The 26988-nt window shown below is 46.0% G+C and overlaps 1 protein-coding gene across 5 annotated transcripts; it reads right to left on the bottom strand.

The window, feature by feature from the left end:
* Positions 1–26988, bottom strand: dlc1 (DLC1 Rho GTPase activating protein). 5 transcript variants are annotated; one of them, XM_071517068.1, is made up of 15 exons: positions 26697–26988; positions 19960–20031; positions 17797–17878; positions 16064–16127; positions 12481–13466; positions 11793–12387; positions 10994–11166; positions 8327–8486; positions 6953–7160; positions 5901–6117; positions 5318–5432; positions 3736–3951; positions 2550–2767; positions 2205–2378; positions 1–2062 (listed from the first exon to the last, which is right to left on the bottom strand). In XM_071517068.1, the coding sequence occupies exons 1-15, from the start codon at positions 26707–26709 to the stop codon at positions 1963–1965; spliced, it is 3393 nt and encodes a 1130-aa protein (XP_071373169.1). In that variant the 5' UTR covers positions 26710–26988; the 3' UTR covers positions 1–1962. The 5 variants fall into 5 exon arrangements, with proteins under 5 accessions (XP_071373169.1, XP_071373167.1, XP_071373170.1 ...); XM_071517066.1 differs by having other exon boundaries at positions 10994–11173; positions 11797–13466; XM_071517069.1 differs by lacking the exon at positions 3736–3951.

The following is a 26988-nucleotide window of genomic DNA, read 5'->3' as shown; positions in this document are numbered from 1 at the left end:
GAAGACCAAAAAATATTGTTTTAATACATTTAATAGTGCACTGTGATTAACCTGTACAGAAATAATATTAATAAAAAAGATAAAACATTTGTTCATTTCTGTAACATAAAGCTTAACATTTACAATAAAATAAGATGGTATGATACAAAACAAACATATATCTGAGGTATAAATATATTTGTTTTTAAATTAACTGTCATTGTCATGCGTTATTCGTATTTGGCAGAGACACAGTTAAGGTACAAACATTTATGATATGAACAATGGCTTAGTGAATTAATCATACAACTCAATGCGAGCCCTCAGATTTAAATGTGAGTCTATGCACGAAGGTCAACTGAGTTATGAGGACCTAAATCTCTTACTTCATTTAAACACTGACGAGACAGTACAGAGGAAGAAGCTTACACATAGATCATATTTTTCCTTCTTTTAGATCGCGCCAACATTCGCTCTGCCCTCGCTGCCTCTTCTTTACAGTAAAACCTGTAAAATCCCCCCCTTTATAAAAGGACCGTCTTTGCTCTTTTTACTTCTCATGCTCTCTCTTATAGGACTAGCCAGAGGTTTCCGTTGCAAGTTAGAACAGTGCATTATTTTTCTGCTCTCACGTATATCAAAGCAATTGTGGAAAAAAAAAAATGTATGTGATATTTGGCCTACAAACTGTTTCAAAGAGATGTGATTTGACTGTGCTCTTAACAACACTGCTTCTGACTTTTTTTTTTTTTTTTTTTTTTTAGGAAGGAAGAAAATCTGGTGACACTGCCTCTTTCGGCTTTTTCCAAATTTGGTCCATCAGATCTATTGGTCTTACATTTTAGTTTGTCGGTGTGATCCTCTAGGTCAGTTCCCCTAACAGTTCCTTTCTGTGACAAAAGGCCTCAATCACAAACAATTTCTTATGGTTTTCTTGCCGTTGTTCTTTAAAGTCATTTAATAATCTGCATTTTGCAAACTGTTTTGTTACTAAAATGAGCCATTTTGGACACCCCACTTTATAACATAGTTTTAACAGCATAGCTTCAATGCGCGTATCAATTATCCATATCAAAATCAAACAACAGTGAGGAATACTGACTTTTAATGGTGATATTCTTCATAAGGGAGTGTTTGTATGGTGAATGAGGCCCATTGTTTCATCGTTACATTTCCTATTGGTGAGCCAGCCACCAATACTGATCTGCCTCTGCCTGCCACTACTGAAACACTAAAACCCTCTGTTACCCAACCACCTGTCATCGCACATCCTGCCTATTGTCTGCATCTCAGACTGCACATTGTCAGCACATTCACATCTTTCTTCACCCATGGACTCATCAATCGACTGATCATATATTGTCTTTCTATTGTTCCTCCTATGCTTCGCTGTAACAGAAAAAGGGACATAGGCAACACAAGACAGACACACGAAACATTACTGTGAACAGTTTCGGAATACTGTATGTACACATTATACTGCAGCTGGAAACCAGTGCAAGGAATATATAATTATCAACCGTTTGTTGCTTTGAACACGTGTGTACACATACATGCTCACACTCACACCTGCACATGGCCACACACACACACACACACACACACACACACACTGAATCCCCTTGCTTCTCAGAAGCAATAGCACCCTTTGGATATGGTTTAAACCTCACATCCTGTATCAGTCATGTCATATCCTTTGGCCCAGATAAATGCTTCCATGACACGAGTCCTCTGATCATAAACTTGACAAGAAGCTGAGCAATTTGAAACGATAATATCACTCTATTGTGACAAAATCAGAGCAAAAAAAAGTCCTTCAGTCCAAGATCCAGGATTTGTCCTTTAATTTAGTATATAGAGAGGTTTGGGATCCCATATAGCACTCTGTCAGAATGGGTTGAGTCATTTGAAGTCCTCAGTGGGATCCAAAGTGTGGTCCAACAGTCTCGGGGTCCTTTGTTGCCAAAGTTGCACACTTGGCTCTTACTTGTCCATGGGCACAGTGAACGAGTCGCGTATCCGCCCCACCTCAGCAGCGCACAAGTGTCCATACAGCTTATTGTACCACTCTGGGAAACGACCCCTGGATAACAAGGGAGAGACAGACCATTAGCAAATCCACCGAATCATCATCCATCCATTACCGCTCACAGCCAAAATACATCACATGACCAAGAAGCTTCATCTTTGCTCCCCAATTCATCCTCCTCCAGTCATCCACTCACCTGCAGTCGGTCCGGGAGATGTGTGTGAGGCGGGATTTGTTGGCTCCGCAGGGCTCAATGAAGTAGCGTGAGGTGAGGACGTTGGCCCGCACGCCCACCACTGGGGCCCCTTCATGGTCCACAGATGTACACACCAGTGCGCACGCTCCCTTCGCCAGGTCTGTCGCCCATGTCCTGGTAGAGAAGAGAGAGAGGTTGGGGTGAGAAATATTAATATGGGAGAAAGAGAGAAAGAGAGACAGAGCAATGCTGAGAAAGTGACAGCAACATAGGTGCAGAGATGAAGAGAGGACGCTGGTGGAAAAGCAGCCTCAGAAAAAGAAAACACAAGCGAGTGAACCCTACCTGAGCACCAGGTGGTCTCTGGTGGGGTGCGGGGCCATGGTGTTCCTGACGTACTGGTAGACCTCCGTCCTCTCGTCCAGGGTCTCCACCACCCGGCTCTCCAGCAGGTCCTCGTCCCAGCGGCCCTGCTCCCGCAGCACCCGCGTCAGCACCTCCTCGGGACTCGCCAGCACCTCCACGGTCACCTTCCACAGCCGCAGAGGAGACCCATCATGCACCTGGAGACGCAGACGAAGCGGCAGAGTTAATTTACAGTTTAATTGAAGACGAAATAAAGTGTTATAGTCATGAGTTAGAGAGAAGAAAAGAAAAAGTGTAATAATTTATGAACTTTGACATATACGAGTATATAATGAGTCTTATGCAAGAGTCCTGAAGAACTTGCTAATTCGATCAGTCCTATTCATAGAAATTAGATGCGGCAATCCATCTTTCTGAGCTAAGATTTGATACACAACTGTAAGTATATGCTCCAAAACCCCTCAATGTCCTCTGGCCTAGTCAGCTGCCTCGCTTCCGCCATCAGATGATAAAGAACACACACTCTGGGCCTTGTGACTCTCAAACCGGAGAGAATGATAACCTCAAACAGGGCCCTTTTACACTGGACACAGGAAATGTAGGCCTGGGATAATGCTAGGGTTGTGTATGTGTGTGTGTGTGTGTGAGAGAGAGAGAGAGAGTCGGTCGTGTCTATGTCAAGCTGATGTCATTCTGGGATAGAGGCCAGTGCTGGGGTGGGAATGAGAAGCCAAGGCTTGGGCCAGTTTCACACGGATGTGTTTCTATACAGGAAATACTGAACTGCTGCTTTTCCATTAGATATTCAGGGAAGCGGGGGAGGGAAAGGCCGACAGAAAGGGGGGAAGGAGAAGATAGGGGAGAGAGAGAGAGAGAGAGAGAGAGAGAGAGAGAGAGAGAGAGAGAGAGGGTTCTTCATGAATGGCAGTTTGTTTACACACTAAAGACAGACTGAGTGATGCCCCGCTTATCCTCCCATTAATGAATCTTTTATGAATCCCATTACTTTCAGTCTGCAGGGAATTTCATCACTCATCACGTTTATCTTTTTCCTCTGCTGCTGACAAACACCCTGACAGCATCCATATGGGTCAAATGGATGATGTGTCCAAAATAAAGACAGCGTTTTTCTTTCAGAGTTGAACCAGAGAGTGAGCGGTCTTACCTTCCTGTAGGCCAGCTCGGCGTGTTCCGGGGTGGAGCAGCTGTCGTAACCTTTGAACTTGTCCTTGGCCTCCTTGAGCAGGGCGTCCAGGCCGTCCCGCAGGTAGGTCCTGTAGCCCCCCGGCCCCGCCTCCTCGCCGCCGAGCTCCTCCAGCCGCCGCGGCAGCAGAGCCTGCTCCACATAGGAGTTCCTGCAGCGGCTCATTTCCTCTGGGATCTGGGGGGGAAAGGAGGAGGAGAAGAGTTACTCACAGCGGTACTGAGAAAAACTAGTCCTTGCTTTTCTGTTGTTCGGTCGGTTCGAGGGGCGTGAGCAACAGAGGCGCACGTTTGTTCATGGTTACATGTGTATTATAGATGCTCAACAGTTTGATTTATCAATACATAACCACAACAATACTCCTCCATAGAAGGCTGAGACGTACAACAGGATGAAAGCGTATAAATCAGTCGCATCAGTCATCAGTCAAATCAGTCATTAGTCATATGATCCAAGCTACCATAAACAGCGATAAGCAGTTCCAATCTACAAGCTACATGTTTTTTCCTTTCTCAGGCATCTCCATCCTGATTACATTCATCATGTTGAGCAATGGGAAACTGAATTAAGTTTAGATGATCAAAAATAACCCTCTATACCTGTCTCTCTCAGATTTAATTAAACTTGCATAAGACCTCTAACAACATTACTGTCTAAAAAAAGGATTCATATTAGATAAGAAAGTGATTAAAATGAAAACAAATTATAGTTTATTTATCCTATTTGTCATTTTCCATTCATGAACCTTTCGCAGGCTAAAATAAATCCAATTAAAAGAAAATAATTCGGGAAGTAACGTAATTGACTTGTTGTGTGATTTTGCCATGTCAGGAAGCACTCCCAAAATCTAATAAGCTTGATTGATCCTTGCTGGAACGATAATGACACACAGCAGGTACTGTGGGCTTTCAGCAGAGAGAAGCCTGTGCTGGGTGGAACTCATTCTGAGCCGAACAACACTGAAATTGGATTAGTAATAGTCTATTCTGCTGATTATTTCCTGTTTATCCAATCAAGCCTCCTCTCCCTCCGGATACATGGACCCACGCTGGCTGAGACGGATCCAAGGGGGTTTTGTGGGTTTTGTGGCACTCTGCTGTGTTTTCCCTTCCCACACACACCTGTGTTGGGCTGGATTGTGCAGCGTAAACAGAGATATGGAGCGAGGCCAGGTCAGGTAGAACGGGGGCATATGGGAAGGGAAGGACGGCTGGCGGATTTACTTTATGTAATCATAACACTGCCTGAGCAAACGACGGCAAGAATTGGATCACAGAGTTTTGTAACTGGGGCTAAGTTTGTTTACAGGACAAATACTGGGTCACAAGGTGTTTGACGATGACATGGGGTGACGTGCATTCCTCCAAAGCAAACACTTGTTCAACTTAAGTGGCAGTTTGCTACGTAGATCTCAGTCAGTAAATCATTCCATAAATTTGATCTTTGCCTGCCTCCTATCTAGCTCTCAAACTAAGAGAGATCCCCTCATATAGTTTAAAGGTGAGGTGTACACTTTTTAGACACAGCGTTATTAACTACTGACCCGGAAGAGTTTCCTGCACTCCTGGATCATATGCGCCAGGCCGTGAGTGGCAGCCAGGTTCTCGTTCAGGTCCCTCTGGTCCGGCTTTCCCAGAGTCTGCTTCCTGTTCATCACCCTTTGACCCGGGAAGAGAAAAGAGGAAGACAAAGTGGACAGCGCAAAAATTAGTAACATCATCCGTCATCCAGACAGAAACGCAGAAAGAAAGACAGAAAGAAAGAAAGAAAGAAAGACAGAAAGAACACCTGATGAATCCTATTGTCTTCAGAATAAACTGCATTTCTTAATGTAACCATAATATTTCCTCTGTCTCTCTCCCTTCCTCCTCTCAAGCTTTGCTCTCTTCCTTTTCTTTCTCACTCCCTCCCTCCTCCACCTACAGTATCCTGCTCTTTTGTTTCTTTAGCTTGACCCTTTCCTGTTTTGAGAATGTGCAGCATATTACAGGTTATGTAAGCTGCTACCACAATCCAGACAGAAAGCTAGTGTAGACAGACAAAATAAAGGTGATGATAAAGGTGATGAAGTGACAACAAGGGTTTACGCACACACACACACACACGCACAAACACTCGACACCCACCTTGGCGAGGAGCTCTCCTTGCGGCGCAGGGTGTTGAGGTGGAAGAGGGACGGGGCCAGGCAGACGGCCAGGTTGGTGGGAGTCATCTGGTTCTCGGCCACGCTGGCCGTCACGTCGCTCAGCAGGCACAGCAGCGTCCGCAGCGCCTCGCGGTTCTCGTCGGGCAGCAGCAGCACGGCCGCCCGCGCCGCCTGCAGACGCAGCTCCTTGGGCATGTCTGCAGCGGAGGGAGAGCGGAGATTAGGAGGGGGCGGGGGGGGGGGGGTTGTTTGGCTAACTTCATTTATTCAGGCAAAAGCCACTCTCTTGTGAGTGCAGGTAAAGAGAGCAGGTGGAAAATGAGAGCGAAGCAAAAACTCGAAGGGGCCGTCTTTGTAACTCGGTGCGTAATCGTTCCCGGTCTTTTGAATGCTGTATGTAGACTTGTGTCTGGGAAGATTAATAGTCACTGTGACACTACATCATGTCTCACTGCACCTTTATCTGTGTCCATCGCGTAACTCAGGAAGGAGCCCCCCTCAAGCGTTATCTGGGCTACAGCCTGACTCGAATGAACTATGATGGGATGTATGTCATGCTAAGTGGGTTACATAAGCCTATATGTGTGCGTATTGTGCCGTATGCCCCCGACCAGCTTTGTTTTAGCTTGTATAAACAGTTCCGAACACTTAAAATCATCATGTAACAAAATGTGACTGGCTCCCCATGCTGACAGTCACAGCAGGATGAGCCAGTGCGGTGGCAGTCTGGATTTACGGTGCCATTGTGTACCACATCATCCCACAGGTATTTCCTGCGCTCATCTTGCTTGTTTTCCTTCCACGGTTTCACAATCTCTCATTCCGCGGCAGGCAAGCATCTACAGCTCCAAAACAATACCACCATGTGTGTTCCTAAAGCTTAGCTAATGCAAACACCTTAGAGCTGTGTTGTTGAGTGTGTGAGGTAAAGGGATATAAGACTGAGTGTGGATGTGTATACAGCGTTTTGTGTTTACACATACACAAGTGCTTACAGTGTGTGTGTGTGTGTGTGTGTGTGTGTGTTCTTACACTGGTAGATCTGGAGGAAGGTCTCAGACAGTTTGCTGGTGAGCAGCGGCTCCGGCAGATCCCTGAAGTACTGCTTCAGCATGTCCGCCACGTCGTAAGCCGATTGGCCCTCGTAGTTGACTCCTCCTCCGTCGGCGCCACACGCCTCGTTCATCTGGCGCAGAGCTTGGATACGAGATTTAACCCCCGATTTCCGGAAAAGACCCACCTGGACAGAGGGGAAAAAGAAGAAAGGGAGGGCGAGAGAGAGAGAGAGAGAGAGAGAGAGAGTTACATCATTCATTCATGCCTGGAAACTTGATTAGTCAGCCTTGAACATCAATTCCCTTATGATCTCATTACCATCTGCACAATATTAGATCTTATCAATAGTGAGTATCGCAATTGATTCATGGGCTCAAAGCACAGATAAACATGACAGCTCATCTTTTAAAGCCTGAGGGTTTCACTTGGTTGAAAAAGAATATTGTTCTTGACTTATCCCTAAAGTCCAGAGCTTACAGTCCATATGGTTACATCACATCAGATCCTGTTGACTGTATTTACAAGACGCTCTCATGACACCCAGTAGACATTCTTGTTGCGTAGGACCTCATCAGTGGCCTTTTATGGCTGTACAAAATGGCAGTGTTGGGGAGGAAAGCAGAAAAGGGCCTTTGGCTTGTCCAGCCAGAATACTTTCCATGAGCTTTCACCACTTCCAAACAGAGGCTCCTTGTCCAGCTTTGAAGAGAACACCATCGCTCACTGCCTCCTTCTCTCGCTTCTCTATTTTGCCTTTCATTAATGGCTATTTTCTGCTTATTCCCTCATTCTTTCTTTCTTTCTTTCTTTCTTTCACACATGTACACACAGGCATTTTTGTGTGCAGACACACACACACACAGATCTGTCTCGCTGTATTAAACAGACTGACATAGGTGACTAAACAGCTGGAAACTTTTGATTCTCCCCAGGCCTCCCTGCTGCAGCGTATGTGTGTGTGTGTGTGTGTGTGTGTGTGTGTGTGTGTGAGTGTGTGTGAGAGAGAGAAGAGAAAGAGCAAGAGACAGAAATGATGTATACATACACACACACTGAACAAGTGAGAATCAAGCTCTTTCCGATTCACTGCTCCGTCTTATGTAACAGCCGTGAAAAAATGGATGAATATTTGACTGATTGCAGATGTCTTAAAATGCATGTATTATATAACTCAAGGACCTCTTTCAAACTATTGTAAAAGAAAGACTTTCTCTCACACACATGATGAAATTGGGAAAGCAGCACTTGAGGCTAAATGACAAGAATGCGTATGTGTCCATGCGTAAGGGCATGTGTTTATGTGTGTGTGCGTCCGTGTATTTGTGTGTGTATCTGTGTACTGTATATTACCTGGTCTAGGCATTGATTGCGTAGGTAGCGCATGGCCTGCTGAATCCCCTGAGGGAGGGGCTGGCCCGTCCGCTGGACGTTGACTTGTAGTGGCACACCGAACACATTCCTGTCTTTGTAGTCGCGCACCTTGATCCGCTTCATAAACTTTGGCACAGCCCTGCAACACACACACACACACACACACACACACACACACACACACACACACACACACACACACACACACACACACACACACACACACACACACACACACACACACACACAAGAACGGTCAGCTTATTATTATCTCCTATACGGAATATTGACATGAATCCTGATATCAATATGAATCTTGATATGCAGTTAGTGATTCAATACTGGAAAGATATTTTTGAGCTGATCGACAATTTGATTTTGATTTGATCTAATACGGTACAATTTGATTTGATTCAGTGTCATGAAAGACAAAGCAGAATTTACTTGTTTGGTATCGTTAGTTTGATTCTGGTTAGCACTCGTGGGAACAACAAAAAAAAATCATTAACCAGCAGATTCAACATTATCTAAATACATGAAATGTCTGACCAGTTTCACATTTTACTTAGAAACATAATGTACCTTTGTTTGATATTTCTCTGAAGGTTCACAACATAAATAAACATACAAATCTTCCATTCCACCCACCAAAAAAGAAAACTACAAAAGGTAGTTGAAACAGAGTGTGACATGGAGGTACAAGCTTACAACCAGTCCTGTATGTTTGAATCAGTATCTTGGACAGCTGGACACTGAGACACAAAACACTACATTTTGCTTATGTCTTATAGTGGCCCCAGTTAATGCAGAACACTGAAAATTGTTGCTTTCAGTTTTGTCCCATTTATTCAAGTTGCTCTCCTCAGATCACCTGTTTTAGGCGTTCTGTTTTTACTTGATTCAGTTTGAGGAAAATTCATTCATTTCCACAAAAATGTGTAGTGCTATTCGCTCGCCACAGTTCACATAAACTACTGTGCATGACACCAATCAAGTTACCACACAGTTAGCCTGGCTACTGAAGAAGACAATATTCATGTGTTTGTGTGTGTGTGTGTGTGCATGAAGGAAATTTCCAGAAGCCAAGGGGCCACAGAAGCCTGTCTCCAGGTTTATGAGGGGGGTGGATAAACAGAGGGTGAGAGAACAATAGAGGAAGGGGGCGGGAGGTACGCTGGGGTGTGGAGAGGGGAGGGTCCCGTTGCTTTATACATCCGCAATGTGTCTGTCTCACTATCTGAAACTGTGTGTGAGTGTACGTGCATGTGTGTGTGTGTCCACCTGGGTGAGTGTTCAAGTGAATAGTAGGTCTATAACCACTAATCCAGGGCTGAAACACGCCACTCCAATCGTTTCACAAGAATGTGCCCACGGATTTATGGTTGTGTATCTATCCGTATGCGTGTCGGTGTGTTTAGTAAAGAGACGATATGCGTGACTATGGACAAGCACGTCTTTGTAAGAGCGCGCTTTCGCACGACTCAGTGTGCTTCTTAGAACCGCAGTTTGGAAAAATGGAAAGGGAGCTTATTACGATCCCAGCCCGGAATTCTGAATATGCGCGGGCCTCCAACGGCCAACAAGTGGCCTCTGTCTGTCGAGAGAGCTGCTGTGAGCCTCGGCCTGTCATAAGACTGTCATGACTCCTTCTATTCCAGGCCAAGGAAGGCCTCGAGCAGAAGAAACAAGGGAGGAAAATGATGTCTTTTCACTTTTTGCTGACTGCCTTTATAGCACCTTTTTTTGAAAGGACATGTGAGGCTTACATCAGATGTTGTGCTGGGTCACTAACAGTATTTGCATGGTACGCAATAAGTGAGATTACAGCTATCAATTCAAATGCACACTATATTGTTCTTATTGTGTTACATTGACATAAATGTTACAAATGAGGGAAGTCACAGTTAGTTATCAAAGCCATTGCCTGAAATAATAATTTGTTTGCTGACTACTATAAATACAAAGAATTGATTTGCTCAGTCTAGGTCTTCAAGCTAGGTGAGAGAGTTTGGGAAAGAGAGAAAAAATACAGGAATAAAAAAACAAAGAGAATGGGGAGAGAAATGTGAGGAAGAGGGACTGCAAGAGCTCAAAGGAAGATACAGTAACAAGGGGGATATTGAGTGACATTGGGCAATCATGAGGAGCAATATAGCGTGAGGTCAGGCCAGTACTCTAGAAATGGGTGAGACGGAGGTGGTGGAGGGATAATTGTTGAGGGCAGATCGTTCCAGCCTCCAGCTCTTGCTCTAACACCATGCGTGTGAACGGCTATGATTGCCCCGTTGAGAAAAAGACAATGTGCACCCCTTCCCAGCAATTACGGGCCTGGGAAAAGAATGTGAAACCCAACCTCTCTAGACAGCCGTCAGTACGCTATACAACGACTTGCAGATGGACGGGATAGCGAGATGGCGGGATGGAGGAAAAAAGGGAAAACGGCTGCTAAGTGGATGGATGGATGACTGAATGGATAGATTTAATGGGGTCAATTACGAGGCACAATTAGTCAGATGTGACAGCATTATAAAATTGATTTGGGAAAAATCAATGTCTGTGGATCACCACACCTAATCACCTAATCATAAGTTCATATACACTGCATGTCCCTTGCACAAGGCTTCCATCTGCCTCCAGTCCACTCACCAGCTGAAGCCATGTTTGTTAGTGGGGGTGTGCTTCTCCAGCAGGGCAGTGAGCTGCAGCAGGGAGAGCTTCTGGAGCAGATTCATCTGTAGCACCGACTGGCAGCCGATCTGGAGCTGGGCCGAGGCCAAGCTGGGCCGATGGGAGTTCTGGAAGCTGGGCCAGCGGAGTTTCTGAGGCCTGGGGGACAGGAGAGGTAAGGGCACCAGAAGAGATGGGAGAAGAGGAGAAGAGGAGAAGAGGGATGAGGTAAGCATTTCTTGTTTTTAGTCACGTCTGCTTTTATTACCTGGAAGTCGGCAACACACAGTATCTCTAGTCCTAAGTGATCAGTTTTGGGATTACACAGATTTATGTACACATCAATCAACAGGTTGTCTAGACGACTGGAGCCCACCCCCCAAATGTTATTCTGCCCCTGGATTCCTGAAGGAATGGCAACAATCCCCATGGAGACCAAGGAGCATTCCAGAGTATTCAGTGCCGTTACGTAAGGAGAGCAGTCTCAACGTGTCCCCCCTGTTTATCCCTGTCTGTCTCTTTCTATGGGAAACTCTTCTCTTTGTCGTTACATCAGCATTTCTCTTTCTATTGGACTCACATTTGTCTTTTCTTTCCTTCTATGTCCCTTTGTCCTTGAGCTATTCATGTGCTGAAGTAATGTTTGGCGGTTGCTTTACAGGACGAGACTGAGAGTATGAGCCTGTTTGGGAGCCTGCAGTGTTTATTGTGGTATTCCTCTCTCTTAACGGTGATAGGATCAATGAATCAGTAAGAAGACATTTTAGATTCTCTTCACTGACCTGTTGGTGCGGGTTAAAGATGCTCCCACACCGGAATCTCTCCTCTCCCTCATCCCCTCTTCGCCCTCTCCCAGGGGGTTTCCTGTGCTGTCCTGATCACTTCCATTCTCAGTCTCCTCCAGCCGGTTCTGCAGAGGAGAGGATGGGCACGGGGAGGCGGAGTCCAATGCTGAATCGGAGTCTCCTTCCTCCTCTTCATCTTCCTCCTCTTCTTCCTCTTCGCCGGTCACGGCTTCTGACCAGGCATTAACGAAACGCTGCAGGCCGCTGACATGCTGTAGCACCTCCTCCAGTTTGCGTTCATCCCCTTCTTCCTCCTCCTCTTCCTCCTCTCTCTCAGTGTAGGGCACGTTGTCATAAAAACTGAGACGGCTGTCGACGGAGCCCGCGGAGCTGCGGTGCTGGCGCCTACTTTGCCGCCCCCTGAGGCTCACCGAGTTCCCATTGTCGTTCCCATTGTTGTTGCGCGAACTCCCATCCCGCAGGGCCTTGGGAAAGGTTCCGGGCTTGTGACCTTCGGGCAAGTAGAAGAAGATCACTCCCTCCTCGTCCTCCTCTTCTTCTTCCACTTGTCTGCTATTGTCTCGAACACTGCAGTTGTTCCTGTGGTTCTGCTCGTCAACAGTCGTCCCGTTGCTAGCCTGGCACGGGACGGGTGGGGCGGACTTGGGTTGGGGTGTTGGCTGTTGGTTGGAGGCCTGCTGGAGAATGCTGAAAGGATCGAAACCCTCTAAATACATTCCTCCTCTCTTACTGGAGCCTGCCGCTGTGCTGTGGCTGCGGGCGCGAGTCACCGGGCTGGGCGTGCTCACGGCGCTCCCACTGCTGGCTTCGGACTGGCTGCTGCCAGTGCTGCCGGTGCTGCCGTTGCTGGTCTGGGTGGAGTAGGATACGGAGCGATTCCGGTTAAGGGTCATAGTCTGGGTCGGGTTCCGGTGGTGGTTGAGGTTCTGGTTGAGGTTCATGCTGGAGATGTCCACACAGTTGAGCCTCTGCAGTTTGTCATCGTCCAGACCCTCTTTGATGACAGGACCACTGATTTCTATCTTCCCTCCGCTGGTGCTCAGCTTCTTCTTTCTCTTGGAGGAAGTGCCGCTGCGCAGCCGTAGACTCTCCATCCTCTTGAGGAAGCTCTTCGCTCGCGAACGGGTGCTTTTGCCACTGCCGCCTCCTCTGTCCAAACTTCCTCCTATTCCTCCCATTCCTGTTTTCACATCGAAGGTGAACTGTCCGAGTGTCTCCAGGGGCGACGGAGGCAACCCGTCAGACAGAGAATCTTCATTTGCGCATCCTGACCCGCCTGTGCCTGAGGACGAGCACATGCTGGCCACAGAACTGGCACGGGTGGCACCAGCGGGCACAGCCTGGTTTGCCAAGGCGCCGCCATGGCTCTTCTCCTCTCCTCTTCCTCCACTCCCACTGCTGTGGATGGAGCCCACTTCAGGCTGTTCACTGAGATCCGTCAGCACGCTCTCTGAACTGTGGCCTTCACGGAGGGTGAGCGTGCCCGCCTGGGAGCTCTGGTCTTGGGGAAAGGGGGGCTGGGAGGCCTCTGTGGGCAGGCTGGAGAAAACCTCCAGCTCCTCCATGCGGGACCAGCGCTTGCTGTCCCTCTGGAAAGTCCAACGGCCACTTATGGCACAAGGCTCGTCCTCATCTGAGTCCTCACTCTGGGGAAGAGGAGGGGATAAGGGAGGGAGAGAGAGAAAGAAATGGCAAGAGGGGGAGGAAAATAGAGAGGGAGGGAGAGGGATAGTTAGAAAACATTATGCACTGCTGAGTTTTCCATTCCTTTTCCAACATTCCTCACCTTGATCCAGGAAACTTTTTGCAGTTATGGAATTTTTTTCTAATTGTCCTAACCATGTCAAATGATGGCAAGCATATCAAATGCTCTGGCATTCCAAGACGTTTTACATAAGCAAGTCGAATAAAGACTTGGCGTTTCTTGAAAGATATATAAAATGGCAACAACTTTGTAATATAACATGGCTTTTGTGTTAATAATATCACTAATTGAGGTCTTGTGGTTGAGCATATGACTTGATGGGGGAGCAAAGATATTCATGGTCAGCCACTAAACACTCTTCAGTCACCTCCTGACCGCTTGGACATTATACACAGAGCACACAGAAAGAGTAGCTGTTACTGTGGTGAGATTTTTCTCAACCTGAGTCACATATACAGCACCACACACTTCCCCCAGTTTGGTTAATCTATCTCAGGCCCTGAAGGGAGTCCAGGAAATTCCACCATGACCCCCAGAGTTCACAATGCAGCCGGCCAGGCTAGGGTCGACCCCCCGCCCCTATAGTCTTTATCCTCCCTGTCTCGCTCTTTCTCTGTCATACACAAACACACACACACACCTACACACTGGGGTGTGAGATAGAGGTGTAAGGTGTAACAGCTTCACTGTCAAAAGGCTAGTCTGTCTATCCTTATTCCTTACCCAAGAAAGAGGTATCCTCCATCTGTCACACACACACACACACACACACACACACACACAAGCTGAGCTGAGAGCGCGGGAGCCCGGAGACTTCAGAGGTGACTCCTTCATGGTTACCAATAACGGTGGTGGACCAAAGTCCATAAAACCAAACCACAGGCCACAATTTAATGACCCCCTTCTCCTCACCTCACCTCTCTGTGCCCCTACCTCAACCTTTGATCTGAACCACTGGCCAAAAACCTGAGAACTCTCTCCTATCTGTCAAATTGAAATAGCTCTTCACTTTAGAGATTTGTCATTAGAGTTGTTTTTTCAGCAAGCGATGATCATAATCCCCTTACAAAGAACACATGCCAGGAAATTAGCACTTTGAATGAGAATTAAATTCCGGTATAAAGATGATAAAATCCACAAAATCCACGTTCCACTAGTTGTGTGCCAGTGTTCCGTTTTTCGCTACTCACATGGGCTCAAAATGCAGACATAACTACTGGTGTGCTTTTCAGTGGAAAGACAATGCGTTTGCAAATGAAAATAAAAGTGAAATCTATCCCTGCTATGTACATAGCTTTCTGAGCAGGATCAACAGTTTAAAGAGGACTATAGAGATCCTATGGCTGTTCGTGACATTTTCGGATTCCATTGTGGCTTGTTTCTCAATTTACGTTGGTTGGAATGTGAGATAACGGCACTATAGGCTATTCTCTCTGAATGGAGTGCAGCGATTGGCCAATAGAGCTTCAACCATTTGTCAACATTCAGGAGATATCTTATCCTCAAACCATCTCACTGCATTCACTCACTCCTGCAACGGTGAGTGCTTTGAATGTCAAAAGAACATCACATCAATTCTGCAGAATGAAAAACAAATGTTTACTGCAATAAAAACTGAGAGAAAGGGAGAGAGAGGGAGAGAGGGAGAGACTTAAGAGAGAGAATCTTAAGACGTGAGGAGATCAATGCATTCCTAAGCTGTCTAAGGGGGGTTGTGGCAAATAACCTCTTTGACTCCTCTACTCTTCTCTGTTGACTCCTGAAATGAAAGGTGACACAGAAAGGGTCATCCTAATGAATACCACTACACACAGAACAAGGATGTTACTATGTAGCACTTAAGGCCATTAGGGGACCAAGGTTAATTTGGATGAATGGGGATGATTCTAGGTAAAAGAAAAGCAAAGTCACAGTGTGACAGTGCATGTTAGTGTGTGGCGGCTCGACTTGTTCATTTACTGGAAATGCACATGGTGTAAAAGCTAGAAGAAATGTTTTCCTTCTTTTGAGGAGGAGAAAAACACCTTCCAAGAGGTATCTTCCCTAGAAAACTAAATTTAAGATTGTTATGTTGAATGAGGTTGAATTTCTCAGAACTCAAATGCAGTATACTGCACACACTCAAAGACCCCTAGGAGCATGAGCGCAGACAAGAGATGTATAGTGTTGCGCTCCGTAAGAGCGCCATGAAAGCAGCATACTATTTCCTTTTATGGTGAGCCAGAAGTATGAGGAAGTATTTGAGAGAGAAGGGGAGCACGCCTTGAGTAGGGGGAGGTCCTGGTGAATGTAACCCCTTCATTTAGACATTAAAGCTACCCTCCCTCCCCCTAGGGTCCTCACAACCCACTTGATATAGAAATAAACCTAACAGGTGCCTTCTTATTAAATAAGATGAGAGAAGACACAGCTTTGCCCTGTGGTCTAGACTGAACTGAAGGTTGCGCTGAGGAAACGCAATTGTGGTTGAGGAGATGTGAAAAAGGGGAATTTTAGAGAGGGGTGGAAGAGTGTGTGTGAGTGTGCTCCTATACTTACTCTCTTTCTTTGCGGTGATATCTCCAGTCTCATTAGAGCACACTTGTTGAGGGTGTTCAGTCTCCTGCAAATACAAACATGCACACACATAAAATGGGTGCAACTTAAAATAAAAACATAAGATAAAAACAAACTTCTCACCGCTCTGCCGAGCCCAAGAGGATATGTGATGGAAGACAGGAAGAGATGAGACAAAAAACAGAAGAGAAGACGAGAACGACAGAGAGAGAGAACTGGGTGCACCCGGGCTGGCTAATGAGCTGCTGAAGGATAATCCCCACATGAGTGGGAAGAGAAAGAGAGGGGGAGAGAGAAAGGAGAGAGAAGAGAATGAAACCTGCTGGAGTGGCGACGAAAACCTGGGGAGGGGACAGAAAGCTTATCCCCCCAGCCACCTGGCGGAGGGGAGCAAGGGTGGTGGGTTCCACCCTCTGGAGAGCTCTTAGCGCAGATCATGTAACAATAAAGAGATGAAGGGATGGGGAGTTGAGGGATAGCGGGGGGGGGGGGGGGGGTGAAAGGCTGCCAGGAGAGGAGACACTGAGATGATAGCTTCCAGATGTATGGATGTATGGAGGGACACCTGCTGGGTTTTTATTGCCAAAGAGCCATTAAAGGATAAGGCCAGTGTTTTTTAATGCATTGCTTACTGTCAACAAATCCTATGAAACTAACAAAATCAGCAATGATTTTGTTTTGCCTGCAAATCTCGTCCATGTAGCCGGTGCCCAATGAAGCCATGTAATAACTACAACGGTGGTTAATGGTAACAGTTAGCGATTTTTGAAATTGAAACTATGTCTTTGTGAGCTGTATTTCAAGGTTTTTAGCTTACAATTGGAGCCAATGACTTCCGGGCTGACAGCTAAAACGGTACGTGGGAAGTCAGAAAGTGCAAGTAGAGTAGAGCAAACGCATTGTTGATTTTGTTATTTTCATAGGATTTGTTGATGGTAAGCAATGCATTAAAAAAACACAGGCCTTATACTTTAACCTCCACCTCATATGCTGATTTATATGGCATCAGATAGGCTGCACACCCAGTCTTCCCCAGTGTTACTTTTCAACATCTTGCTCCACTACATGAGTGGTGAAATGCCTGTGGTCTTCTCCTTCAGTTTTCAAAACCAAGGCAATAACTAGCTATAATTCTAGCCGGGGGCAAGTCATTAGTGACTCATGTTTCAGGCATATTTCGCATAACATACACAAACCCATCTCATGACAGCAATGCAGGAGATGCCCAGACACTTCAAATCAACAAAGACTTGGATCTGTTTTGCTACCCAGTTGTGGGTAGCAATGAGGCGGCATGTCCCCGTTCTCCAACAGCATGAAAGAAAGACCAACATAAAGAGAGCATAGCGTGTCCAGCAAGGGAAGGTAGGGGCAAGATAAGATATGCGCCTACCAGCACAATACAAAAGACCCTAATGGTAGAGCTAAACACTATCAGCCCCAGAAAAAAAGGAAAGAAGACAGAAGAAGGTAAGGACAGAGAAAGTCTCATGGAACGAGGAAAAGGTGCGTGGCTCCAAGGTGCTTATCGTGTCACTCTTTCATCTCATCGGCAAACTTTCCGTAGCGTGCCTTCTTTTGATGTCCCGCCCTCATGGTTTCATTTGAGGGAAAACAGGAGATAATACAGAAGAAGAGAGAGAGAGAAAAGAAGAAGAAGAATGGAGCATGAAGAAGTATGAATATGGGGGGGTCGATATCATTTTGAGTCTCACCGGCAGAGAGCCTCAATAGCGTCCCGGTCCAGGAAGTCATGATCTCTGGTGACTGAGGAGATGTCAATGGGAAACTGGGCATCTGGGGGAGAGAGGGAGAGAGCGAGAGAGAGAGAGAAAGAAAGAGAGAGAGAAAGAAAGAGACAGATTAGCGAGACCATATCCCCGCCGCTGATTGGATCAATGTGTTCAGATAAAACTAAAGATACAGCCCCTGCCCCCGAGTGCCCGCCCACTCAAACACCCACCAAGGCCTTCCGTCCCACCTTCTCCCCCCATACAGCCTTGATGAAAAGCTAAAAGAGGAAGCGGCGTCTTAGCCGACCAAACAAACACAGCTGCAGCTTTCAGACCTGGCAGGCAGGGGGGATGTGGAGGACAGAGGGAGAGAACAGGGGCTTGATGGAAGAATGACAATAGGTACTCCAACGCTCCTAAGGGATCTCACTTCCTTTTCTCCCTCTCGTTGCTTCTCTCTGTTACTCCCTAATTAACAGCAGCATCTCTTCACCAAGTTTCAAGTTACACCAAGTTACAATTTGCCTTATGTCATGTCAAAAAACGTCTGAACACAATATTCTGGTGCTAAAACAAGTATAGGTATATGGACGGATGGACAGATACTGAGATGTTTGCTGGAATGTGTTGACCCAACCCTGACTGGGAATCTTGGATCCAAACCCTCGAGGGCAAAGATGATAAGAAAATGGCACTCTATTCAAAGAAGGCCTTTAGCCTACTGTACTGGAACAGGCCTATCACTCGGCTTATCTTTAGTGGGGCAATAGTCCTGACAGCACAGACAATAGAGATTGTCCCACGGATACAAGGGAAGGAAAAATGTGTCATGCGTCGGCACAAATTTCATGCCTGTGCGGGGACGGCTGCAAGTGAGCAACCAGCAGAGCAGTAAAATCCGGTGTGATTGATTGTGGTTGTGAGCGTGCTTGTGTGTTGATGTATGACAACTTAGCCTTATCACCTATGCAGAAACACACCAAGCTTCCCGTTCAAATAGGACACCTAGCACGGTTCAGTGAAAGCCAGCAATGAATTGCTGACAATGCTAGTTTGGTCTTGCTTTCAGCTTTCTATAGTTACATAAGGGCCACTGATACACCCATGGCATGCCATAGATAAGTTACATATATTGATCTTAAAGAATGTTTAATGTGTTTGGGTAAATGTGTATGGTTTCTTTCAAAACCATCTCTCATCTGTGACTCTTTAGAGGGGAAAAACCTTTGCTCCCCAAACAAGTTAGACCCTATACATCTATAGTTAATGTTTGGATTATGGTAAAGGGTGCTTGGGTTTGTGTGCAGGACTGTGTCATTGACGCAAAGCAAAAACACACCCCTTACTCCTCAGGAGTGTTCTGCCTGTGTGTGTGTGTGTGCATGTGTGTGTGTACAAGTTTATGCATTATCAGTAGGTTAAAAGGCATGGAGGCATAAAGGCATGGAGGCATAAATTCACACTTAAATTGTCAAAGTGACTACTGCTATCCAATTTACACGGAAATAAGAGAAAGGTTCTGGATTGAGTTAATAAAATCTCCTTCATTTGATCAGAATTTAAATAAAACTGAGAATAGATAAATTGTTTTTCCAGCCCACAGAAGTTCATCACTGCATTTCTACTTCTTTTTTTTTTTTATTTTTGGCATTTTTCATGCTTTATTTGACAGGGAGATAGTTGGAGAGAGACAGGAAGGTATGGGAGAGAGAGAGGGGAGGACATGCAGCAAAGGACCGCGGGCCGGATTCGAACCCGGGCCGCTGCCGTAAAGACTGAGCCTTATGGTACGAGCTCTACTCGGTGAACCACTGGGTCCCCCTGCATTTCTACTTCTTGGTCGGCTGTTCAAAAAGAGTCAAATGGATCAAACAAAATGATGCAATTTCTTCCATCTATTTCTGTCTCCACCCTTCTTTCGCTCCTGTTAATTATCCATGACTTCACTATCTCCTGTTATTTGACTAAGTGCTAGAAAGTGTTAGAAAATCTAATTACACTAAGGCTCCCTATATACCTATGACCTTCTCACACAAGTACCATTGAGAATAGAGTCTTTCTTTTAAATCCTTTTTTCCTTACTACCCCCATTACTCCCAACTGGGGTGTGGAGGGCGGGTTTGGGTGTCTCATAGGTGTCCTTACCTTCATAAAGCTGGGCATACTGTGGGAACCCCGCGGCCCGGAGCCAGGTACAGGCCTCTTTGGCTTCAATCTCTGCAGAAGATAAAGAGTGGAACAAGACAGAGGCACGTTAGGGTGTGTGGGAGACATAAAATACAAAATACAAAGTTGATGATTTTAAAATGAAAGCATACAAAACAGTCTGCAACGATAATACAACTGATACACACTGAATATCATCTTGAGAACACCAAGTAATGAAATCCACTGAAACAAAACCTCTCTCCCTCCGCAAGTGTAAAACGATCTCATTTGCCACTGTTATCCCGTCAAAATAGGACCAATCAATTCTGCAACTGTGCACTGCCACATGCCTGCAGCCTGTCAAATGTGAACCCTTTGACCTTATTAGCTATCTCACACTTGGTCACTCTCCTCTCACATGCTTCTAAAGCTAGAGCTCATGGCAACATTCGTGCAAATTGCGTTAACCCCCTCACACGTCATGTGTGTGCCACTCGTATCGCACACATTCCTCTCCGGTGTCCAGTGCTGCCTTTACCACAGTCTGACATATTCTGAACATTTCTGCAACGCTGCCCAACAAACTCTCCCCATAAGTCTATTTTAACACGGGGTGTGACATTTGGGCTTGTTCTGCTAAGTGCTATGAGTGGAGGTGGAGGTCCACTGTGTGTCAGAGGAAACATGGGGATGTCTCCCAATTATCTGCGAAAGGCCTTTAGATGACATATGCCAAATGGTGCCCCACACCCCAGCCTCCTCAATTGCTCCAACACCCCCACAGCCTGCAGTCTGCAGAGAGGGGGCAGACAGAAAGTGTGTCTCCAGGCCTTTAAGAGCCGACTTTACAATGTCTTCTTTGGTGGAATGACAGCATGTACAAATGTAGCACAACCTTGAGAAAAACTTGTAAACAAAACCAGTGGAACAAAGGCAGGAAAAGACATGGCTAAACCATGGATGTCTGTGAAAGTGACAAGTATATGGACTGCTAAACATCAAGGGCAGTAAGTAGTTGCTATTCACACAATAAATGCAAAGCAAGATTTTTTTAATAAAATCTAAAATTATGCCAGGATACTCAAAAGCTCTGATTTCAAATTCTGTAATCCAATTTCTACAATCCAATCCTTTTCCCTTTAGTAGGGGTGCTATGTTTGGCTGAGCGTGACTAAGCTAATAGTAACCACTGGTGAGAGATGCAGAATGGTTTATTTCATCTTTAGAGCGCCAGGCTAGCAGTTCCACCTCATTTCAGAGCTAAATTACACCAAGGAACTGCTTTTTTAAACTCCAGCTCGAGAAATGGAGGATAAAAAGAGAACAGAAAGTTGTCTCAGAGAGGACCACGGCCTTTTCAGTAGTTTAGATGGAAAGCTAGAGAGACAACCAGCATGTTTGACAGATAATGAGAAACATATGGATGCGGATGAAGCGAGAGACTAAACAACTGAGAATTGAGTTGAGAGAGATAGGGAAAATATAAGGCTGCCAGGCAGACAGAGAGTAAAAGACTGCTGCTGCCAAGGGTCTCCGGCTAAACCATATACGAGCATTTACATACCAACAACAAGCCTAGACGGCAGACAAACCCACTGACAACAAGGTGTGACACGATCTAAACAGGGTCTCCCTGATGCCTTTGCAGGGGCCAGGAACTCCCACAGCAACCCCAGTGACACCAGCATGCACCCAAGTGTCAAATAACACATTAATGACTATGTTTAACAGCTATTTTATGTGACAAAAGAGACGCATTTTCCCCCTGTGGATGTGAATTGGCGTGTTTCCGAAGCTGTGTGTGTGTGTGTGTGTGTGTGTGTGTGTGTGTGTGTGTTGAGCCTGGTATTTTTAGAGGGTAGTGAACCCAAAGGAACGTAGAAACCAAAGAGTAATTATACCAACATTCTTGAAAGCAGGCACTGCAAAGGGTTAGAGAATCTTGTGTGTGCCTGTGTGTGTGTGTGTGTGCGCATATGTGTTTGCAAAGACCAAACTCATGTTTAAAGACAAACCACTCAAAAGACAGTAAACCTATTGAAATGCAAATTAGACATACAAACACACAGACTTAGCTCTCCACCCACAAACCCCAAAAAGAGGGCCATGGGGTCCAATAAGTGACACGCCCCATCTGGCTAGAAGGTGTGTCACCTCTACTTACATATGTGAACCTTTTACAGTGACATAGCGTGGACATGGTGACCTGAACCCAAGAAACCAAATAATGACAACAACAGTCACCACAGCGATGGATCAAAATAAATATTCTATGTCACTGCACCACACTGCGTCTCCATTCATTCACTGAGCTAAACAAGAATATTTTTCTATCTTTTGTCTGCCTGCAGGAAGCGGACAGGGGCATGGGGCATCTGGCACAAACAACCTAACAATAGAGCCGCGCACACATCAAGTCATACGCATTTGGCAAGAAACGAAGCAGTTGTACGGGTGTTACAAGATTATTGCAGCCACTCCCGTTATAACAAGGAAATCCTAAAATCCTCCCGACGCTATAAACTGTTTAACATAGCTCCCTTTGCTTCGGTTTGCTTCTATAGCTGGAGATTGATGGGTGTGTTTTATCTTTTGTCTTCCCCACTGTCCACCCTCCTCATTCCTCATCCCTCGCCAGGGAACTACTTCACTTCCTCTTCCTGCTTCCCTCGCAGGAAGAGAGCCGAGCGGCGCTGCAGTGGCCGCCGACCACCCGGCTGCAAGGCCCCGCCCTCGTTTGTTCCCGGCCAGATAATAGGCGGGGAGGCAGCCAAGACAAACAATGGCTCCGGTGATTGTGTGTGCCTACCTAACGTCCTCATGGTTCAAGACAGCCACAAAGTCACACTGGACAAGCGTCTTAACACCGAGGACTTTGCACTTATATATCACGGCGGGAAAAGTAATCGCTGAATCACCCTGAAGTGGCAAACTCAACTTCAGCACCTTGATTGTGGTGGTGATATTCGGCCTATTTATGCCCAGCTACAGAGTAAACTGGGGTTAACATTGTGAAGAGAGTCAGGTCAGCACTAAATGTTCCAAACCAACTACAGAAATATAAATACTTGTCCTGGAATGCTTGGCACAAACAGATTACACTATAGTTTACCAAACATTTCCTTGTATGTAATGTCATTTTTGGTGCAGCACACGTTCCTTTTCACGTTTAGTTCTTTTTTTTTCACTTAGTAACCAACTGTTTAAGAGGACTGAAGAGTCTCTTTGAGCGCAGATGGATTTAGTTAATCTAAAAAACACACCACAAGTACTTTGTCTGCCTTGTGCCATTTTGACCCCGGTGACTCCAGGCTAGGAACTATGGGAGCACAGCGAGATGAGGCAACAACATTCCTCTGGCATCTGTCTTCCTGCCTGCAGAAGGCAAACCCCCTGCCAGTAAGTCCACCAAACCATTCTCCCATTCTGTCATCCCTTAACCATCGCTGCTGGTTGCAGCCTGGCTGGCTTGGAGACAGACAGACACACACACACACACACACACACACACACACACACACACGCAGCTGGATAGATGAATATGTGAAGCCGAGTTCCTGACCAGACCAGATCTCCTGGTCCTGCTGTGGGGGGTCACACAGGATGTCTGAAACATGTCCGTCAGGCGGGACGGAGAGACAGATGGATATGTGGCTAAAACTGTGAATCAGCCTCATCAGTGCAGCAGTAATATGGAATAAACTGACCGCAAACAAAACTTTCCTGTTCACTCTCAGCGGGAAAGAGAGAGAGAGAGGGCGATCATGAGCAGATAACTTGACTAATAAGAGCCGAGCCGACGCTAATAGAGATTTCATATGGATCACGGGTGGCTTTTCCTCTGGAGTCGTGCCAAAGCTGAACTGGTGAGGGGCCAGTCAGGCTTAAGCTTCGCCCTCTGCCCACTGTCCACTGCTAAAATTACCCAGCAGCGCCCCACGCTCCTTTCCCTCCTTTCCTTTCCCTCCTCTTACCCTCACCTCCTCTGCTCTCTCTCTCTCTCTCTCTCTCTCTCTCTCTCGTTGCTCAGTTCAACTCTGCTCGCCCCTTCTCTTCTCTCCTTTCCTGTGGCAGGAAATTCTCACAATTGCCGGCCAAAGTTTCCCTCCAGCGCAGGAGGCAGCAGGGTCTGGCTTGGCTGGTCTGAATGCTCAGATCCAGTGGGAGTTCATCAGCAGCTAGCAAACAAAGCAATCTGCTCCCCACCTCAAAGGCTCTGCTACATACATGGCAAACCGGAGGTCAAGAGTCTGAATACAATTATTACTGGGGCTGGGTCTTTGAAGTAGGCAGATTGAGAAAAAAAAACACATACTTGACTATCAACTGTGAATTGAGGCTGCTTATCTGGAATTGCCCTATCATCGCTAGGTCTCGGATCGCCAACTGTAAAGCAACCCAAAAGGCAATCAGGGGGTTGTTATCAACTCCAGGTCTGAGTGGGTCATTCTGAAGGAGTTGCAAAGTGGGTCTAGACAGGTGATGTGATAAACCAGGCCAGACTCTGTGTCTCAATAGTAATCTATAACAAGCAAAGGTAGGAGTCTCAGACCGAGCCAGTGTTCCTCCATCACCTCCACGGCGTCAGGAACAGACTCCTGGTGTGCTCAACAAGTTTCTGACCGATTCATGACCCGGTGCTCTGTGAAGCTTCCAAATGCGTAACCATAATGTCCATCCACGGCTCGATTCAGCATGATACCATCAAGGACAACTGGTGATAATAGCTTTTTCAATTTGACAAAAAAAAAAGAAAGAAAAAAACTCAAAGTACTCTAGTGGAATGCAAAGATGGGCGATAGCAGAACATTTTTGATGGGTATCATATTTTGTGATTCCATGGCGGAGACATCTGTTGATCTCCCTGAGAAGAGCTGGCTGCTAAGTAAGTGAGACGGTGCCCAGAATATTACCATCTGGCTGGCCTCAAACCGTGCCCCTTACACACACACATAAGAATAATGAGGTTACCACCATGGTCCGTTCCAGTTATCTACCACCAGCCGGTACATGCACACACACACACACACTTATACACACACACACAGCTGGCCCAGATGGATCATCACAAAGCTAACCCCAAAGGTCCCAGTGTTCCCTGACGACAGATTTATGCTCACAGAGGGCCCTGGCTATGGATCAGGTGACCAGACACATTCAAAGCCTCTGATAAGCTTTCCACTGATCCACGGTCAGATGACTGCCTACCTGCCATGTCTCCCCCCTGATAAATATCCACTCATAAACAGATCCCAGAACAGCCTGTCAGTCATCGTGATCTCAGAATGCAGCCGAAAGACGGATGGGGTAAGAGCAACCATGGACGTATCTGCGTTTCTTCACAGGACATAAAGAAACTCTGTGTGTGTGTGTGTGTCAGCTGGATGTAAATCCTTCAGATAAGGCTCCAGCTTACTTCCTGTTTCACAATGAGTGCCGATGAAGCGTGTTTCCCTCATTTGCTCTCCTCCCAGAAGAACCAGCAACTACCACAAACCAGCTATCCTGACTGCAGGCCAGGGACAGAGACACACAGTGAGAGAGAGAGACAGAAAGAGTAAGAGATGAGTTGGTCCCATTATCGCTGTTACTGGATTGCTCTCCTCCTGCCCAGAAAGGTAACCCACTCAGGAAGAGCAGTGTTCAAGTACCAAACTGTCTCCAGGGAAGCAGTGAAGGCATAGTCATTCATCTTGTATCATGATGGTTGGGTGTGTGTGTGTGTGTGTGTGTGTGTGTGTGTGTGTGTGTGTGTGTGTGTGTGTGTGTTTGTTCTTATAACTCTATCTATAATGACTCAACCTCGCTGTGCTCTTATCTTTTACAGACCTTTAGCTGTACTGTACCTGTAGCTGATAAGCAGCCATATGCTGTATAGGACCACAACGGAAAAACAGTTAAACCCAGTATGTCAGACATATGGGCAGAAGAGTATAGCCAACAAACTGAGTTAAGCCTGCAAACATAAATAAGACTTTATACAGCCACTGCACAGAAGGCGCCTTGCCCTAAAATTCCTCCTTAGCAAAAGGTCGCCGTTCAGGCAAAAGGCACGACGAGTTTACAATTTGAGGCACTGAGGAGGCAAAAGTGTCCCGGACTGGTAGGCTACGGTTTGATCATCTTTCAGGACACTAAATACAATTTAGGCTACACAGTCCACATCCCTGTTTCCCCACGGGTATCATTCAAATTTCATCTAATCTAATTCAAAAGTTCGGCGCTGGCTGTTTCTACCAGCAGCTCCCCTTGGCTGCGTGCGTAAAAGGAGAGATTTCAAATTAAGATTTGGATAAGTCAAGAGAACATCCCTCACAGGTCAATGTTTAAACTGGGGGAAGGTCCCAGGCAACCGTTTTAACGAAACCCGGCTTTATCAGGGACTTTAGTGAATTGGAGTAGGAACAGTGGAGACGCGGAGTTGTGCGCAAAGCGGGTAGATTGCTTATCTGACAGCCCGCAGCGTTGCGCCTCTCCGGGGGAGTTAAAGAGTGCTATTATCGAAGATAAAATTAAAACAAGTCTTTAGGAATGATGAAGACATAGAGACATTGTAAACTGCTAAAATATGTTCTCCTCAAAAACTAGAAACCGCTTACTTTAAGTAGATCTATAATAATAATAATAATTATTATAATAATAATAATAATAATAATAATAATAATAATAATAATAATAATAATAATAATAACAATACATTTGAAAACATGGTAATAACTCTGAAATGTACTTACGAGTTAATATCATTGTGAAATGTCTCGGCCGTGACCAGCCTCAGAATAAACCAAACTCCCGGCTGCGCCCTGGAAGGCTACGAGTGTCCGCTACGGTTTACTCCAATGTTAGGGCGAAGCCCGCATGATAAATCCACTGAAAAGAAAACCGTGCCGGACTCAGACTACAGTCGGTTCCAAATGTCCTCTGAGCGTTGAGCAAGACAGTAAATCCATGGTTATAATTTGATTCGGCTGTGCGATAGACAGAATTCCACGGTCTTCAAATCGTTGCAACACTTGTGAGCCCCTG

This window comes from Centroberyx affinis, unplaced genomic scaffold (assembly GCF_046629955.1).
Source record: "Centroberyx affinis isolate AG114_WGS23_722 - 3 ecotype Tasmania unplaced genomic scaffold, CSIRO-AGI_Caff_v1 ptg000458l_1, whole genome shotgun sequence".
NCBI lineage: Eukaryota > Metazoa > Chordata > Actinopteri > Beryciformes > Berycidae > Centroberyx > Centroberyx affinis.
The sequence above is the reverse complement of the archived record's forward strand: the minus strand, read 5'-3'. Positions and strand labels throughout refer to the sequence as shown.

Excerpts from the sequence above, each read along its gene's own strand:
- dlc1 (XM_071517066.1), bottom strand. Across the intron at positions 11,174-11,796 it reads TCTTTAACCCGCACCAACAG|GCCTCAGAAACTCCGCTGGC; the intron begins GTCAGTGAAGAG and ends CCTGTCCCCCAG. Across the intron at positions 2,379-2,549 it reads AGAGACCACCTGGTGCTCAG|GACATGGGCGACAGACCTGG; the intron begins GTAGGGTTCACT and ends CTTCTCTACCAG.